The sequence below is a fragment of the Myotis lucifugus genome, unplaced genomic scaffold (genome assembly GCF_000147115.1).
Source record: "Myotis lucifugus unplaced genomic scaffold, Myoluc2.0 scaffold_33, whole genome shotgun sequence".
Classification (NCBI taxonomy): domain Eukaryota; kingdom Metazoa; phylum Chordata; class Mammalia; order Chiroptera; family Vespertilionidae; genus Myotis; species Myotis lucifugus.
In genome coordinates, this window is record NW_005871081.1 from 239,718 (window position 1) to 258,455 (window position 18,738).

Here is an 18,738-nt window from a genome sequence, read left to right on the forward strand (position 1 = left end):
GAAGAGATTAACCAAAGAACTTTTATGCATATATGCATAACCCATGGACATGGATAATAGTGTGGTGAAGGCCTGGAGTTGGGGCGGCAGGGGAGGACTGGAAGGGGTCAATGGAGGGAAAAAGGGTACATCTGTATTGCTTTCAACAATAAAGACTAATTTAACAAACAAAAAACAAATCCAAACAAACCCAAAACTTCCTGCATTGTCCAATCTCATGCTATTGAGATTGAGATCGCAGTAAATGCTTGTTAAAGACACGGAAAAACTGTAGGTTTCGGGTTAAGGATTTAAATTTTGGACCAATATATAGATATTAAAGACTTCCAACCTTTATAGGAAATAAAATCTCAGTAAATGTATTGAAGCTTCTATTTCATTCTTTTAAATTGGAATAATTTTTTCTTTTCCATTTCTTTACTCTGTTCTCAGCGGGCCCATGGCCATTTCTTAGTGCATTAAGCCTTAAGTAACTTTTAGCTCTTGTTTCAGACTTGTCACAGATTAGAGGCTCTTTCTTAAGAAGCATTTGAAAACCTGTAATCAGTAATTTTACCAGTTCTTCTTATATGATTTGCAATATTCCCCTTGATCACATTGAGCATGTTAAGACCTACATTTTTACACCTGCATTTAGAAAGAACTAGTAACAAATTTAGACACATATTAGTTATTGATTCCATTCTAAAGAATAATTTAAAAAATTAACCCTGTAAGATATCTTGACTATACATAACATAATTCAAAAATGCTGACTAATTCTGGTTTCTTCTGTGAAAGTGTGAATTCAGGAATCTTATTCATGGAAAGTAAAACATCACCCAGTCGTGAGTTTCCTGTGATAGCATCTCCCCACACCTGCCCCCCCGCCCCCCGCCCCGGCATGCAGTCAGACAGTCTGTCTCTTCCGACCTGTGAACACGGGCCTTCCGTGTGGCTGACACTTTCCTCTGAAGCACCCGTGAGGCATCAAGCTTTATTTCTGGAGACAAGGCATAGTGTTTACTTACTGATCCTCAACGGCGGTAGCACCAAGCAGAATAAGATCTTTCTCTATCTGCTCATAGACTTCTATTAATTTCTTTTCTCGATCTTGAAGGGCCATCTTGCAAGCCTGTAGCAATTTATAAATGCCTTCATATTCTTCTGGGCTGAGCCTTTTGTAGGCAACACACAAAGTCCGGAGACCCTCCTATGGGAGGCAATGCATTCCACGTGAATTTCAGGGTCACTCTGCCAAAATATCATTTTTAAATAGCTTTCTTGATGTTTCCTTTCTCTAATTCAAATTACTAACCAAAGAATTCTAAACCAACCAACCCTAAAATGGGTTGACCATTTACAACTGCATTATTCACGTCTACATCAAATATAATCATTACAGATTACAGAAAAAAGTCAAACTAGTAAGCATGGGAATAAATAACAAAATCAGGGCCATCCAAAGATAAGACTTTGTTCTTTTATTTTGAAAAATGAAGAGTTGAATTTTTTTAGGGTAGTAATTTGCAATTCTATGGTGAATACCAAATAATATTTCTAAAGTGAACATTTTTTACACGGGAGTTTGTAATTCCATTTGATCTTATGCAGCACTTGCTGAAGGAAGCGGCTAGGCTATGTATCAAACCCACTGGGTCCACAGGAGAGTGAAATAAAAATCTAGGAATAACGAACTCTCTGCTGTGATCGTAATTCTGGACGTCACCACACACAGAGAACGAACGCACCACCCCAGCCAGCGAGGCACATGCAGAACACTGGATCCCATCCATGTGTTAGCGTGGGGCTTTCACAGCAGGAATGTGCCTGTCCCTTCCTCTCTGCCTGGCAGGATGGCTACAGGGAGATGCTCTTCTGCCCCTCAGAGAGAACATTAGCAGATTTCCAGGGGCTGAGAGAAGGCTCGTGGCATAATCTGCAAGAAGTGAGCATGTTCCCCTATGCACTGTGGGTACACAGAAGGCCTGATGAAAAGTTTAATGTCAGAAAGCCAAGTTATTAAAGAGTTGAGAGAAAAGTTTAAAACCAGTTATAAGAGAAAGGGACCACCTGGTTAAGAAATGGGCCAGGGAGGGGGAAGTCTTATACCCTTTTCTGCAGGAGCCCCTAGAGCAGGAGACATAATGCCATAATAGTACGCTGTGGGAACCCTGAGTCTTAAAGTCTGGGTTTTCCTGATGCCCAGGCAGCGTTGTTTGGATAGAACACACGGAATTCCATTTTGGCTCCGTGAACTTCCTTTCATTCAGATATGACTTGCGTCTGAAGGAGTGAGAGGGGTGCACGGGAGAGCCCGGGGGGAGAGAACACCCTCTCCCCGTCCTGGGCAGAGACCCCAGGGTTCAGCAACAAGCGTCCCCTGTCCAGAGCCTATGCCACTGACTTGTGTGGCTACCAGCGTGGCCGGTGTCACACAGCCATCTGGCCACAGTGGGAAAAGGCCTCGCTGTCATTTCAGATATGGTTCTGAAGGGACTTGCAGATGGGGCTGCCCCCTCAGGGGTCACCTTGCACACCCTGTATTAAAACTCGTCGTCTGTAAGTGGACTACATCCTGCACGTGTACACTTAAGTGCTTAAGAGAAGTCCTTCATCTTCTATTCCAACAGGCTCCTCACCTCGGTGGGCAGCAGAAATGTGTGCCATTGTCACTTTCATGATCCCATACACAAAAGGTTCCATAATCTTAAACCTGCAGCTCATTTACTGATTCCTGCTGGTTCCGCGGCAGCTGCTTTGTGGGACCAGTAGGTGTTACTCGGCGCTTTAATACGAAGTGGAAGCCAAAGGGTTTGCACATGGCAGCCACACTTAACAGAGTTTACCGCTGCAGCAGCTGCCGCCGGTACGCATGGTCTCAGCGGAAGAAGGATGCTTCTCGGACAATATACACATTTAATGCCACAATATTTAGAGTCAAGCAGGGGGAAGGTGTCTATAAGAGCCATCCATCACTGGCTTACAGTCTGATGTGGAGGGGAGGAGAGGGGCCCTGTGTCAGAGATGCACCGCTTGTCCCACACCCACAGCAGACCTTGGCGAAAGGGAACTGGAGCCTGGGGTGGGAGGTGGAGGGTTAGGGGGAGCTCGAAAGCTCAGATTTGCCGACAAACTGAACAATATTGAATTTATAGGGCAGACTATGCTTCAGAATGAGAGGTGGGAAGAAGACTTAACAAGTGAAGACACATGGAAAGCCTAAGAGCTGACTGATTTTTGAAAAGGAATCATTAGAAATCATTCAGCATAAAGATCTTTCTCCAGTATAATCACCACAAATGTCTACCAACAATCCCACAATCATCTACCAACCAACCCAGCCCCCACCTCAAAATAAAAGGAAACAAAACATGCAACAGGCTCCTGAGTCCACCTGCTGGGGGTGGTACCCAGGTTGGAACACTACCCGTGTGAAAATCAACGGGGTTTTCCAGGTTGTGCACACGTAGTCCATTCGGACTTTTAGTGTGTCTCTTAAAGCCACGTGGCATCCTCAGTGGGAGTCTTTCCTTCCTGACCCGGGAGAACCATGGGACCCGTGCCCTGGAGCCTCCATCTCACCACAGCGTTCCGCTCCACTCGGGCTCGGATCTGGTCGACTTTGCCTTCTATTACTCGGGGAAATATTGAAGAATCTGCTCCTTTGCAAAAGAGAAAAATTTCTCCTAGAAAATGAGAAGGAAAAAAAAGATGTTTGATTTAATCACAATTTGGGGAAAACTAAATTAGTTTTCATATTATGCTACTAAGAAACAAAAACAGGGATACCAGTGCCGAGACTGTTGTAAAGGAGATGTCAATAGATCAGCTAACATGTCAAGTCAGGAAAAAATTAAATCTACAGATCACCCCAAAGCCTCATTTTATCCTTACGACCCTAGAAACCTCCTAGGAAAGCCACAAACAAGGAAAACAAGTGGCTCCGGGGTGCCCTGCCTCCTGTCACTCTGCCTTCTCTCGGGTTAGGATGTGAGTGAGCAACGAAATGACCCTGGGACCAGGAGGGGGTAGGGAAACGAAGGGTGCGGCTGACCCAGAAGTGGGGATAACAATTTGTGAAATACTAGGAGGTAAACGTCAAAACCCAGTAGAACGCAATGCACTTTGACGTAGAATACAACATCTGAGTCACCATCAACCAGAGTTACAAGACATGTCTGTTTTATCATTGTGGCCCCACCTTCCAAGTAATGTCCCAATACTAGGCACATATTTGTACTGTAGACGCATGCTCCTCGTCCCTCACGATAAAACCATTTTCTCCTCCAGATAAGTAGGGGGACTCTCTAGTCCATGACAAAAGGAGGTAACAGAGACAGAGGCACCAGCCCTGAAAGACAGGCCCCTCGGACGGGGAGGCTCCTGGCCTGCAAAGCCACGGGGCCCTTTGCCAGGTGGGCTTTGCTGATATTCAGCTCATGGAGGGAAAAGCTGGGTCACAGGCTGCAGGGCTTGAGAAGGTGCACTGTTGTCTTCTTATTTTTCTTCAGACAGGAAGTTCGAATGCTGAGCTCCCTGGTCCGGGGTTGATCCCTAGGAACCCTGGATGTTGACAGCCCTCAGAAGTACATCTGGGAAACCCAATCCAGAGGCGCCAGGAGAAGCTGGCAATGGTCCCACCACAGCAAGTCCCCAGGTGGGGCGGTCAGGGAGGGGCTGTGTGCAGGGGCTAGGGGGACCATACCAGCTGGTGCACACGGGGCACCCACCCGGGCCCATTCATGTACTCAGCTACAGTATGCATAGTGCACCTTGGCTTATTTCCTTGGTCCCAGGAAGAACTAACTCCTGGGATACACACAGTGAAAACATTAAAAATACAGCACAATTTATGCTCACACAAGTCATGAAATTAAACCAAGGGTAACGTCAACCTTTGGCCAGAAAGGATGGTGTCTGGTGATGTCTGTGTTGCCAGCACATGACCTGAGCTGTGGCTGAGCAGAGGCTGGGACAGACCTGGGAGCACGGCCAGCCACACGGAGCAGGAATCCACCAGAGCAGGAAGTCCCATCCCTAGAAGACGCCCATGCGACTGCCCAGGTCTGTGACCTGGAATTCTTAGTCACATACCAACCACCTGATGTCAGAATTCATTCCCGTCTGCCAGACAATTTCTAGCCAGTGTTTCTATGTCATCAGATACAGCTTGGAGCAAGAACTGTAGTCCAGATGAAATAAAGATACCTCCTTAAACAATAATACATTTCTTTTTCTAGGAAAATCATGGTGACTCATAGTAATGGCTTGTAAAAGGCTTAAATTCTTTACTGTCTCAACTTGTTGATTCCTCAGTGCCCACTTTGGGACAAGTTCAGTCTTAAGATATGGGTGAGGAGAGACTTGGATTAAAAAATATCCACAATATAAAGCAAAATATAATCTTCAAAAGACAAGAGCAGACACTATTTGGCACCAGCTTTAGACCTTCTTTTCCAAGTTTGTAAGCAAGCAGGCAGCTACTAACCCAGAGCGGTGCATACACTGGTGATAAATAAGATATTCAGCACACAGGTGAGGTGATCCTAACCTGCAGCAGCTCACACAGGTGACCTGATGCTAAGCTACAGAAGAGCATGCTGTGGGACCGAGCTCAGCTCTGAGGGCTGTAGCACACACTTCTCAGCGGAGAGCTCTCAGCAAGAAATTCAAGTTGTTAACTGGCTGTCATGGCCTATAGTCTCCAGTCTCCCCTAATGGAGTCAAGGGTCCATTAAGCTGTAAAACCAGTGCAATCAGTGTCATCTCCGGGGAGGTGTTACTAATTAGAGAACAACTTGTTGAATTAAATATTCAAACTTCTCTTACAATGAATTGATGCAGTGGCCAGGTCAGAGGGCATGACTGTCTCCCCTCTAAGCCCACAGTTCCTCAAAGATGCCTTCGGAAATATGTAGATATCCCATGGAAGAGATATTCTAATGACGTGGATGCCTTGGGCATAAATTCTTAATGTGACCCTGCTCCTTTTCAAGCTCTCGTGGTGCCCTTTTTGATGATAAATGGAAGTTGTTAAGGAAGATCCCAAGGTACATCCCGTGGGTACCAGCACTGTGACCATGCAGGTCAGGAGAATGCATAGGTGGGGCATGAGACGGTTTGTGGGTAACGGATGCATTGCTTCCTGAAACTGTGATCATTACTGCAGGCTCAGGGCTGCTGCATGATTCAGCTCCTAGACTTCACATTTGTAAGGGGGAAAATATCAAGACAAAAAGATTTCCACAATGCAATGCCTTTCTTTTGGAAAAATCTGAATGGCTTCAACTCGCAGGAGAGTCCTTCATTTGTGCACAGTGAAATAACCGTCTGCACTTGGGCAAGCGTTAGCACACTGACCTGAATTGTTTCAAACATCATGATCTGTCTGCTTCCCATGTCCTGCTGATCCTACTGGTAAAACTTCTGTTTCCATGTGTATGGGCAGTGTTCATATTATAAACTATTTTATGTCCCATGATATTTAGGGCAAGTCTCGCTGGTGGAGCCCACTCTTATCCATGTAGGATAAGTTGGTTCAGAGGGGAGGGGAGCATGTGGATAAGAGCTTTGGCCTGGCTGGCACAGCTCCGTGGTTGAGCATCGACCTATGAACCAGGAGGTCATGGTTAGACTCCCAGTTGTACATGCCCGGGTTGCAGGCTTGATTCCTAGCAGGAAGCGTGCAGGAGGCAGCTGGTCAATGATTCTCATCATTTATGTTTCTCTCTCTCTCTCCCTCTTCCTCTCTGAAATCAATAAAAATATATTTAAAAAAGAGAGAGAGAGAGATCCAGCTCTACGATAGCCAGCCCAGCTCCCAGGACAGCTGGGGCACTGCCACCAGGCTCAGCATCCAGCACATGGAGCTCCACTCTGTGAAAAATATCGCACAGGGCAAAGACAGGCCTTCGGCAACCTCCATGGTCTTAGAGGAGAAAACAAGGTATTGCTGGTTCTATCAGAAGATAGTCAGAATGGCTCTGTTTAATGAAAGGTACTTTGTTTATTTACTCCCCATTGAAATGAAATTCTCTCCACATGAGTGTTAGATAAGCACTGACATAAAATTCCCCAGCATGCCCTCAGGTCACTATTTTAGGCTGAGTCTGTTTAGTTGTAGGGTAGTGGCTGCATTTGGTTGCTCACCAGGCAACTTTCCAACGAGATAAACATAGCCTGGTATTGCCTAGTTTTAAAAAACCAAACAGAACAAGATCCCACATCTCTTGATAAAATGCATTTTGAAGGTGCATTCGTAAATTGAACTTAGCAGTATGTATTGAGCAGTCATTGGTAGTGCTATGGTGGATATACTGCTGAGAAAAGCATCGGTTCTGCATTTAGGATGCTTGCAGTCTAGCCAGGTCAGAAGACAAGCAGCTCATCTGACTGAGGCAACCAGGACAGGCTTCCTACCAGGTGGCTGTTGAGCTGTCCTTGGAACAGTTCAAACGAGCAAGAGGGCTTCTAAGTGTAAAAGTCCCCACCAGGTAGAGAACTTCAGGTAGAAAACTCCCCACCAGGTGGAGGGCCTCCCGCTGAAACAGTCCATGCTGCGCACATTCTGATGTTGCTAGGAAGGCAGCTCAGGGCTTCCATGAAAAAACCCTGGGAAGGTGTGGCGGCCTGACACCGAACAGGAACCACCAGGCCCCGCCAGGACAGTGAGCGCTCGAAGGCCTTAAGAAGACTGACATGGTGGCAGGATGATAGAAAGGCAGAGACTGCAGATGGAGACCTTGGGAAGCAGGAGCTGTGTGAGAGGACTGAACGGAAGGGGGAGGAAGAGACACTGGGGAGATAGGCTCTGCAGGCCTTGTAGTCAGCCTAAGGTGCCTGGGAGAGAAACAGGAACACGAGGAGCTGAGGAGTGATGTCACCTGCAGGGGGTGTGTGGAGCTGTGCGACCTATAGTTATTTCATCTATGTGTTGTTTTTTAAAAAAAGAAAACAGTTAAATCTTTAAAGCTCCTGAAGAATGTGAGCATCAGAATAAAACACAAGCACAAGGTATAATTTAAGACAACAAAGAAAAATAAATTTCTACCTGTATCAGATTTTACAATTACACTCATTCTCCTTCTTACTGAGTCAAAACTCAAAATTTCCAGCAATTCAAACCTGAAAAATAGATGAAAATTTGTCTTTAGTACCCATCTGGCTCTGTATGTCATAAAATCTGGGTATTTATCAGCCTTTCCACAGAGGAATGTCTGGAGCAGTCCTCATCCCACCACGCCCAGGCCTTTGAAAACGTCACCTCCATCCATGCCCCACCCCACCTCTGCCTGGAGGGCACCGCTGATAGCAGCTCTCTGGGGTTGGGGGGATGGGGGCAGGGAGAATCTGGAGGTAGGGCAGTTTCCTCCAGACACATGGGAATGTCTGGATTCATGTGACTGGTGATCTGCTCCACGCTGCTGCCACCAGTGCTCATCGGGGACAGAGGGCGGCTGAGGCCAGGCTCTCATCTCACCACTAGGATCCTGGTCTTGGATATCTGCCTCCCACCCCCAGCCTGCATTACAAGTGCTCAGGGAGTTTGTGCATCAAAAAAACTATCTATCTTATGTGCTGATTCACCTTCCTAAATTCTGTTGAACACAGATCCACAGGTTGTATTGGAGCTTTTGATCCCTGAGAATAAACCAGTGTCCTTTAAATTCATAAAAGTCATCAGAAGACTCATGATTTCTGTCTGGAGTTTGAAACTTTGAAAACAGCTAAGCCACCGCTGACATTACCTCTGAAAACTCCTTAGGGTCTAGAGACTCCAGCCAGTGGCTCAGAAGTGACTGTGAAACTTCTGTGCTGTCAATCCCCGCTCACAAGCTGAGGAAGGGGTTCAGAACTGGCCTCCCCAAGAGGTGCCACTTTGGCAGGTGGGTGGATTACTTTGAGCTGAAGACAATCCAGACCTTGCAGGCTCATGAGAACCTTCTACCTCTTTCTTAAATAATTTAAATTAGGGGCCTTGCCCATAATAAGAGCGATCACCAGCCCTGACCAGGTGGCTCAGTCGGTTGGAGTGTTGTACCATACACCAAAAGGTTGTGGGTTTGAATGTGAGTCAGGGCATATACAGGTGCAGAAAGGAGGCAACCAATCGATGTTTTTCTCACACACTGATATCTCTCTCTCTCTCTCTTTAAATCAATGAAAACAAAACAAGGATTTTAAAAAATAAGAGCTATCACCAGAAATAACTTTTTTTTATCTATCTCTATGGCAAGGTAAACATCTAGTTACTGAATACCTGCTCTTCTTATCATCCTGTGAATGAGCTCCCCTCTGAAGCCCCAAGGCAGGGGTGGGGAACCTTTTTTCTGCCAAGGTTATCCATAACCTCGTTCTCCAGCCATACAACATTATCAGCTTAAAAATTAGCCTGCTGTATTTGGTCAAACATTTAATTTACTCACGCCTAGTGCCTTGTAAAACAATTCTGTATTACATCACAATATAATGCACAATATTCTTACCTTTCAATGTAATTATCCCTATTTAATATCTCCATGTGGTTATCCTTTAGCCGTAGGTATGTAAAACCAAGTCTGTAGAGAAGGCAAACCCAGTGGTTAATTTGAAATTTTGATATTCCTCTTTCAATAAAATATTTCTGTTTTACATTCTGGTAAAGCTTTCTTTTCGAAAAAGAAATACTCCTGGTAAAACAGAGGAAGTAAACTGAATTATAAACTTAGGAAATTATAATATTGAACTTACCATCTCACAAAAATTCTCCAAGGACCAAATGAATTTCTGACTTACCCTCCTAAGCACCACAGTGGTGAGGCCCATTCTTACTGGTAGGTATTAACAGGTTTCAGAAAGACAGCAGGGGTGTGGACTGGTCCCTGGCTATACTGACCCAGTTTTACTCACTGATCAGTGGGGTTGTTCCATAGAGGTTACACGTCAGAATCAGAAGGACACTGAGAGACTGTCATTGTCCAGACCAGCTCTCACTTCACTGATGAGGACACTAGCTCTAGAGCAGGCTGCCAGGCAACAACGTCTGCAGAGCCCTTACTCTAACACCCTCCTCCTCCACCGCACACACGTGGAGCCATGGGCTGTTAGGCACCTGCCGGGAGTGGGGGCAGGAAGAGTGCGTGGCTAATGACACAGCATGGCGCCATAATGGTAGGAAGGCACCATGGGACCTCGGGGCCCCATCCCGGCAGGAGCTGGGGGGTTGGGGGGCAGCTGAAGGAAAGGCTTCTTGGAAGGTGAGTCTAGAATGACAGGCAGGAGCAGCCTGTCCTCACTTTTGATATCAATGACTGAATGTGGCTTAATTTCTGAACACACATTTTCCAAGAAGAGAGAAATCTAGCTTTGAGAAGTCTCCTATATGTACGTGTGGATTTATGCACTTAATAATTGACATGATTTACATACTTATGTCACTATTCAAACTGCATGGGAAACATACATTAGTTTAGTCAACAATAAAAACACTCTTCTAATTAGAGGAGAGGTGTTCAACACCCACTTATCAATGGCAGCAAAGCGGGAAAATTAGTACCATTTGTGTTAAATTTGAATTGTAAGCTGTGATCATTAGAAGAACATTTCCCCTGACTTGAAATTATGCCACATATCTGGAATATTTAAAGTACTTTTCCAAGTGTTTGCTTAAACGCTGTATGTCATGATAAAAAGATACTAACGGAGGGTGCAAGAAGCACACAGACTTAATATGATAGGATACAAAGATAGGGAAACTAACAGTAAAGAAAACCCCAGCACCCCAGCTTAATCCCTCTTCATGTTGTGTGACTTTGGGAAAAAGTTGCTTGACATCTCTGGGCATCAATTCTTTAGGATGGATGAGGAAGACTTTTCATGAGGGTGTCTAAGGTTGCTTGCATCATTAAAAGCTTGTGATTATTTGGAAAGGCCTCAAACCTTCTTACTGAAGAAGTGAGGAGGAAAAACTACCCATGTAAGACAGTGACAAACACTGGCAGCTGGGACCAAGCTGCTTCTCACGCTGACGGCAGGTTGTGGAGGTCAAGGGGACACTGAGGTGCCGGGGAGAATCTGCCCGTTGCAGATGACAAAGGCAGTATCTGCTCAGCTCACCCCTCAGTAGGCCCCCCAGGCACAGGGGCCTGACTCAAGACAGGTCCAATGTGAGTCCAGGAGGAGTACATTGTTGGGGTGGAAAAGAACTCCAGGACCAGCTCAGCCCACCCCTCACAGCTGAGACCAGACTCGCGTGCAGCCAGAGACGTACCTCTGGACACCCTCCACTAAGGCCACCTCGTCGGGCGAGGACGATATGTACACACAGGATTTCCCTGAGTCTGGTGACTTCCTGGGCCCGTCCACGTCATCGTCGTCCTTCACCTGGACGGTGTGGCACAGGCAGAGGGCCCGGAAAAACAGCTCTTCTCGCTCCTATAGAAATGCAGGACAGAAACGCACACATCTATGGCATATCGGCTTAAAGGAGGAGGAAACCAAACAGAAGACAATAAACAATAAAGCAGGACATGCAACTCTTAAGGGTTAGGGAGTATTAGTTTTGCCTCCGGTAGTCAGAAGGTGGAGTGTAACTGTGGCTTTTGTTCATTCTTGAGCACTTCCACGGTAGCTACGATCAAGACCAATGGGCTATGAAGACGGAAAGGAAATGAATGTAGTGAGAGGAGGTGACTGGTTCAAGTTCACAAGAGGAGAACACGGCTGGGCGGAGCCTTGGGCCATTGGAGGCTGCCATGCAGGGCTTCCAGGAGCCTGGGTTCCGTGGACTCTGCAGTCACCAAGCATTCCGGAATGGTCTCCTGACTGACCACAGCTGAGGGTCACGGCTGCCTCCTAGAAATGCTGAGATCTGAAGCCACCGCATTTGGTGTATGTGAGTGCATGTCTCTGTGTGTGTGAGTGCATTGTATGTGTGGTCTCTACCTGTGTGCACACATATGAGGATATGTGTGTGGGGTATATCTACATGTGCACAGTCTGTAAGTACATCATATATGCATGTGTGAGTATGGGGCATGGGTCTCTGTGTGCATGTCTATGTGCACATATGTGCATGCGAGCTCGCATGTGTATGCATGTGGGTTTGGGTGTGAGTGTGAGCACGTGTATAGTACAAGCACATGTGGTATGCAGGTCGCTTTGCTCACAGCTGACCGTTTTCCTGCTCATCCACATTTTTAAAGCTGTTCCTAACATGATGTGACTGGGCAGATTAACTGGTGGGAAATGTGGCATCTTACCATTCTTCTCGCTCAAGTCACTGGAAGATTGATGTCCTTCCTGGATCCCAGGCCAGAGGGGATACCAGGCTACCTTGTGAACTGAGACAATGTGACAGTGTTGGTGCAAAAGGTCAAACACCTACCCTGCCACTGACCCCCGGGGAGGAGTCGATCATGTCGATGCCGGTGGCGCCGGGGAGAACCTGCCCGTTGCAGATGACGTGCGGCACATAGACGTGGCCCTCGATGCAGCACTCCTTGAACTCCATGTTGTTCTCGGTGAGAGTCCCAGTCTTGTCTGTGAAGATGTACTCCACCTGCGGACAAAGGCGTGGCTGGGGTGCTGGCTAGGCCCCACACGCCCCTCTCCAAGGGGAGGAGGAGCGGCAGGCTGCCTCAGACCCCAGGCAGCTGTGATTCCTAACATCAGCGGTTTACCCCAAACCTGCCCCTTCACCAGGTACCTGACTTTTTTCAAAGTGAGGATCCACACTAACAATGAATATTTCACAATGTTCCCTCCTCTACAAGCCTCTCCACCGATCTCTGGAGCTCCTGTGTCATAAAGTCGTTCTTAGCCTTGCTCTGAGGCAGAATAACTTGCTGCACTGAACACGGCTCTCTGTTTATCTTGTTAGAGAAAAATATTTTTTCCTCCATGAATTTCTCCGGAATGTACAAAATACATCATTTACTATTGCAAAGGAAATGAACCCCATGGAGGTGAAGATATTCTAATACTGAACCACCAACTTATAATTTGCACATTGCTGACTGAGACAGTACTCCACGAGGGGTGTGGAGTGTCCCAGAGGAATGATTTGAAGGTCAAACTCATGAACAAGCAAAATATCATCTTTTAGTAACAAGTATCCTTGCCCTGAGGAGGTGAAGCAGTATGCAGCTATCAGCGTCTAACCATCTATTTTCAGACCAATGTTTTGGGGCACAAGGGAGTGGATTTCAGCTACTAGTTGAAAATAGCTGTTTATAAAAAAAACCTACTCAAAATTTCTTCCTGTAACAAAAATAACTTAGCATTTATCAAATGCTCTTTCATGCAACAAAAAGGCCGGGGAAAGGTTAGACTGGGGTAGTGGGAAGGCTCCCACTGAAGACCAGAGGACCAAGGCGAGGTCAGGGGGACAGGCCTCTCCCCAGTATGGGCTTCGACCCCCCATCCAGGCGATCCCGGGTGACAATGACTCCTGCCCGTGCAGTTCCATTAGACACTGTGATGGGTGCCTCATCTCATTCAATCCCCACTGCACTCTGGCAAGGCAGGTGCCTTCATTATGCCCATTTTACAGATTGAGAAGCTCAGTGTGCACAGTGCTCATGCCACCTGCACCAGGCCATGAAGTCATCAATATGGAGCAGGATTTCTATGTAGGGATTTTGAACCCTGCAATACATCCAGCTATTGAAACTCCCCAGGGTCCCACTTTGCTCGTCTTTAAAATGAGGACAACAGGCTCAGTGTCAGAACTGAAGGAAATCATGGATGAGAGCCCAGTGCAATGCCTATGAAGCAGGTACTCAATACACGTTACCTCACCTTTACCCCTTCACCTTGGTTCACAGCATGAACACCATTTAGGCTATGGATGAGCGTGTCTCATCCAGTTAATGTAATTAATTTTGCATAACTATAACTATAAAAGCACTACCAACTGTCATACAAGTTAAAAAAACACACAAACTAACAATTTTGTTGTTGTCTTTCCCTAGTACAGGTACTAATTAAAATGGAAAAGTTGTCATCTGGCCATCTGGATGATTTGCCTGCGTGATAGGAATCATTTAGAATCTAGATACCTGGGAACATAAAATGGAGGGACTCAGCCCTCACAAGATTATGAAACACTTCAGAAGACACTGACCTGTCCTAACTCTTCGTTTAAATCCGAGGTGTTGACCAGAGGCCCTTCGCCCATGTCCTCGTCAAACATTTCTTCATCCCAGGTGATGAAATACGAGCCAAGGAACTTCTGCATCTCCACCGTGACGTACATGGACACGGGGATGATGTAGTTGAACAGAACCATGAAGGCCAGGAAGTCCGTGAACGCCCTGAGAAACTGAGAGAACATTGCGTGATTTCCCACATCCTCACACCAACATCACAACTATTTAAAGCTTAGGCACAAATCACCCAAGCGCAGATTTTAAGTACAAGTATTTCAAATCCAAAGATACGGCTCATTCAGGGGCTGCAGCAGCCATTGGATGACTTGCCCTGTCACTTAATTTTGTGCTGCAATGGCCTCAGGCCAGCCAGGCCTCTGGGCTGAGGAGGGGGAAGGATTAAGTCACCTGTTAGACAGTCACTTTGCCAGGAGACAGGAAACCTCCCAGCTGAGAGCCAGAAGAAAACTTTACATTGGGAGTATCCCAAGTTTCCTTTGAGACTCTGACAAATGACCAACTGACTCTGTAATAACCCACAGATGCCAAAACATCAGTCTGATACAAAGATTTTTCTATATAGTCTGTTCTTATCTCTAAGCCATTTAGTTTTATGGAGGGCCCAATTAAACACAGGAAAGAAGTAGGGACCCTAGTCTGGATTTGCATAAATCCTAGTCTGGACTCAGTGGGCCCTGGTCTGGATTGGTTCCACACCTGCTCTGGACGCAGTGGGCCCTGGTCTGGGATTTGTTCCAGACCTGCTCTGGACGCAGTGGGCCCACTCCTGGTTGGAGTTTACACTCAGCTCTGGCCTGCACTGAGTAGATACTGGTCTGGATTTGCACACAACTCCACTCTATACTGAGTGGACACTGGTATAGAGTTGCACATGGCTCAGGTCTGGACTCACTGGGCCCAACCAGAAAACTATACTGTTTTAAGTAGAAAAGGTTCGATCAAATTATTTTAATATACTGGTTTTGGGCAAAATACTTATGATAAACATTTCTCATTTGAAAAATGAAAGTAATTCTTACCCTAGTTTCCATATAATTGTCTCTTTTTTGTCCACAGACATACCATAAGTAAGTACCATTTACTGCACAATTATTAATGAGCATTCACTGAGCATCCTCTAAGTATAGACACTGCTCTGGGTTCTGGAAACACCAAAAGCATTTAAGGCACATCCATATGAATGTACTATGGGAACTAATACCTTTCCAGACTTGGATATTCAAATCCAAAGAAAGCAAAAGCAACCAGTATCTGCAGCTAGAGAGGCAACCAATGCTTTCCATATCAGTGCATGCACTTATTATAAAGATTGGATCAACCGCAACTTCATCATGTTAACACATTTTCACAGCAGCCGCCCACAGGGCATTGTTGATCACTGCAAAGGAAGTCAGTGTCCATACCAGGTTCCTCTGTCTTTCTGCTTCGGTTTTCTGATTATACCACGGCTCATCTCGGGATGGTTCACTCTGCCACACGTACTTCAGGACAGTATTTATCAGCGCTTTGCTGATGAGAATGCAGAGGTACACTATGAGGAACACATTCATTGATCTAAAACACAAGAGGTAATGGTTACTTAGTCAGTGCTCCCTGAAGAATTGCGAGCTGCACACCTGTGTGTCGAGATGAACACATTGTGACAAAACAGATCAGGAATAAATGGCACAGCAATGAGTGCCCTTAGAAGACCCCTCTCCCAATCCATTGACAGTGAAAATAACGTACGCTCATTTCTGAGTCTCCTCCATGGCCACTGGCGTGTGATTCTAGACACCACAAGGGAAACAGCTCAGTAAAGGCAAGTTTTGTAAACAGGAGAGAGACTCCACACAACCGCGTTGCTGACCCAGGTCTCTGTATGGTCTAGGACTCTATCATTTAAAGAACATCCAGAAATAAATTTCTTCTACCTATAAGCATCAACCAATGAGTTCCGAATTTAGAGCAGACCACCAGGAAGGGAGGAGGGAAGGAGGGAAGTCAACAAAGAAAGAAATGCCCTCTGCGTCAGAATAACGTTCAATCTGTAGCCAAGGTCTCAGCAGACCTCATGAAGAAGAGGTGATTTTCCAAAACCTATTTCTGAAACCTATTTGTCAGTGTGACATCTGGAAACAAAGCGTTCTTGCTTAGGAGCCAAGTCTGCATTTTGGTATTTGATGAGGCCAGAGATAGACAGGGACCCAGGATCGCATTTCAAGACTGGCATTCTGAGAGGGGGCAGGAGGCACCGACAGTCTTCCCCCCAAACCTGAGAGTAGCACACATCTCTCTGTTAAAAAAATTGTAGCCGCTCAGTGGCCCACTTCAAGTTGAAGATACACTTTAACAAGAGGCAAAGACGGAAAAAATCTGGGCCACATTTTCTTACAAATTCAACTCTCTCCTTGACGTATTTTTACAAAGATTTTATGGTTTAATAAAAAGAAGACTCTGTTCTCCTCGCTAATGCTTTGCTCAGGAAAACATGTGGTTTCAACACCCCAAATTAAAAATGACCCAACTTTGACTTTTTCAGGAAATGATGCGAGGAACTGTTGGGCAACTGCAAATGACTTCAAACTGGGACTTTGGGGTGTCCGGGGTGTCCACATGAGGGAGCCACATGGGCTGCAGGTGTGTGACCATTCACCCCCCCCAAAGTAAGACAGTCGATCTAAGTAATCAGCTCCACTGTCCATCTAGACACCATGAAGGAATTGCTAATCAGGCCAAGAGAAAAGTGTTTTCATATCTACTGTGGTTTGGTCTCCTAAGTCACAGATTTTTACCCACTTCACACAATGGGGACTGAACCTTACTTTTCTACAGCGGATCGTTTCTGGGATTTTGATTGATAATTTAATGCCATCTTGGTTTCCATGCCCGTATAAATAGCAACACCTGTAAAGTAGAGAATAAATGTCAGAACAGTAACACAACTGTATTTGCCTTTACATAGTAAGTTACACACAGCTATGGTGAAAATGGAATTTGGGGTAAAGGGAATTATATTTTTTATTTCACTAGGCAAGCTAGTTGTTCATAAACAGAGTCACACAATAGGGTTCTTTAGACTAAAGAAGTACTTTAAAAAAAAATTTCCTGCAACAGAGAACAATCTGTATTTTTTATAAAGCTCACATTTTAATAATTTGGGTTTTCCCACAAAAAGGTACAGCAATTTTAATTAAAAATTTATTTTAATTAAAACATAAAAAATAACCCACACAGAAATGGGAGATACTAGTAAAGAAATAAAGTCACTAAAAAAATATTGTTACAAAATATACTGTGTGGATTCTTTCATGGATTAACTTTGTTTCTGAGTCAAAATCTGTAGGCACTTAATATATAAGCAATATCCTCAGATGTCACTGCTTTATGGATTGCAGTTATACATCAATACTGCTTTTCTTAGTGATGCAGAATTATTGCTGTCATCAAGTCTACAGTACTTCAAAGTACAGAAGATGCTTTCATGGTACCACTATTGTAATTACTTAACATACCCTTAACTTTAGAGGCTATGATTAATAATTCACTAATTAAAATATTTACCGAAGATTTTCTCAGTGTTCTTTAGTTTGGCTCCTCTAAGAAGCACGTTTTCCGATCCTAATGGCCTGTGAAGACAAGAATGACCAGAAACAGGGCAATGGAGAAACCACAGTGAGAGGCATGCTACAAGGTGAAAGTCAACTCACTTGCCTAACAGACTTCATTGTAAGAGGAAGTCGTTTTAAATGTAGATTTGCTTATATTCGTATATGTGCTGCCGAAGCGAGCACGAGATTTGCTTATATTCGGATGAGAAAAGTCAGCCTGGGTCCATGGAACAGTGTGTGTGACCCTTGCCTGCCGGAGGTTAAGAACCGGCTCTGCTGGAAGAATTTTGCGGAGTTCTAGCTCCGAGGGCACCTGCTCTCCTGGTGCAGCACATGTCAGCAGGCTCCCAGACCTACCGAGCCAGGTCTGAACATTTTAACAACATTCCATTAGCGATCGCTTGTGGGGGTGGTGGGCTGACAAGTGGGGTCCCTGCACCAGTGCCATCAGCAGCACCGGACAACTTGCCTGAAGAGTCACCTCGAAAGACTGAATCAGAAACCTGCTCCTAACAGGTATCAGGTTTCAGGACCCCTGGACAGGAGGACCCCCAAATGTTCTGGAAAAGTGAAAGGGTCCTCTGAGTCATGTGGCATCAAGCCACTTCTATCACGTCCTGTGTCTATCACTCAGTGTGTCTCATGGAATACAATCACACTTTAAAGGTGAGGGCTGGTGCCTATCAGTAAATGAATAGATTAAAAAGCTGTGGGACATTTACATTACGGAATACTATGCAGCTGTAAAAAAGAGGGATCTCTTAGCCTTTGGGACAGCATGGATGGATCTGGAAAATATTATGCTAAGTGAAATAAGCCAATCTGAGAAAGATAAATATCACATGAGCTCACTTATTTTTGGAATCTAATGAACACAATGAATTGACCAACAAAATAAGACCTGAAGCATGAGGCATGGAACAGACCGACATACCTCGATGTGGGGTTGGGGGGATGAGAAGAGATAAACCAAAGAACTTATATATTTATAGGCATAGCCCATGGATATGAGCAAT

At 45.3% G+C, this 18,738-nt stretch overlaps 1 protein-coding gene across 1 annotated transcript in view; it reads right to left on the reverse strand.

Moving 5' to 3' along the window:
• The window catches only part of ATP11A (ATPase phospholipid transporting 11A), a gene marked incomplete at its 5' end in the record, with an annotated part of 136,343 nt that overhangs the window by 28,192 nt on the left and 89,413 nt on the right, over nucleotides 1–18,738 (reverse strand). The window contains 10 exons of the mRNA XM_023752473.1: nucleotides 1,011–1,192; nucleotides 3,565–3,668; nucleotides 8,033–8,106; nucleotides 9,468–9,539; nucleotides 11,231–11,394; nucleotides 12,347–12,520; nucleotides 14,087–14,284; nucleotides 15,536–15,686; nucleotides 16,937–17,018; nucleotides 17,676–17,740. Of these exons, the coding sequence (XP_023608241.1) occupies nucleotides 1,011–1,192; nucleotides 3,565–3,668; nucleotides 8,033–8,106; nucleotides 9,468–9,539; nucleotides 11,231–11,394; nucleotides 12,347–12,520; nucleotides 14,087–14,284; nucleotides 15,536–15,686; nucleotides 16,937–17,018; nucleotides 17,676–17,740 (1,266 nt within the window). The remainder of the gene's footprint in view (nucleotides 1–1,010; nucleotides 1,193–3,564; nucleotides 3,669–8,032; nucleotides 8,107–9,467; nucleotides 9,540–11,230; nucleotides 11,395–12,346; nucleotides 12,521–14,086; nucleotides 14,285–15,535; nucleotides 15,687–16,936; nucleotides 17,019–17,675; nucleotides 17,741–18,738) is intronic.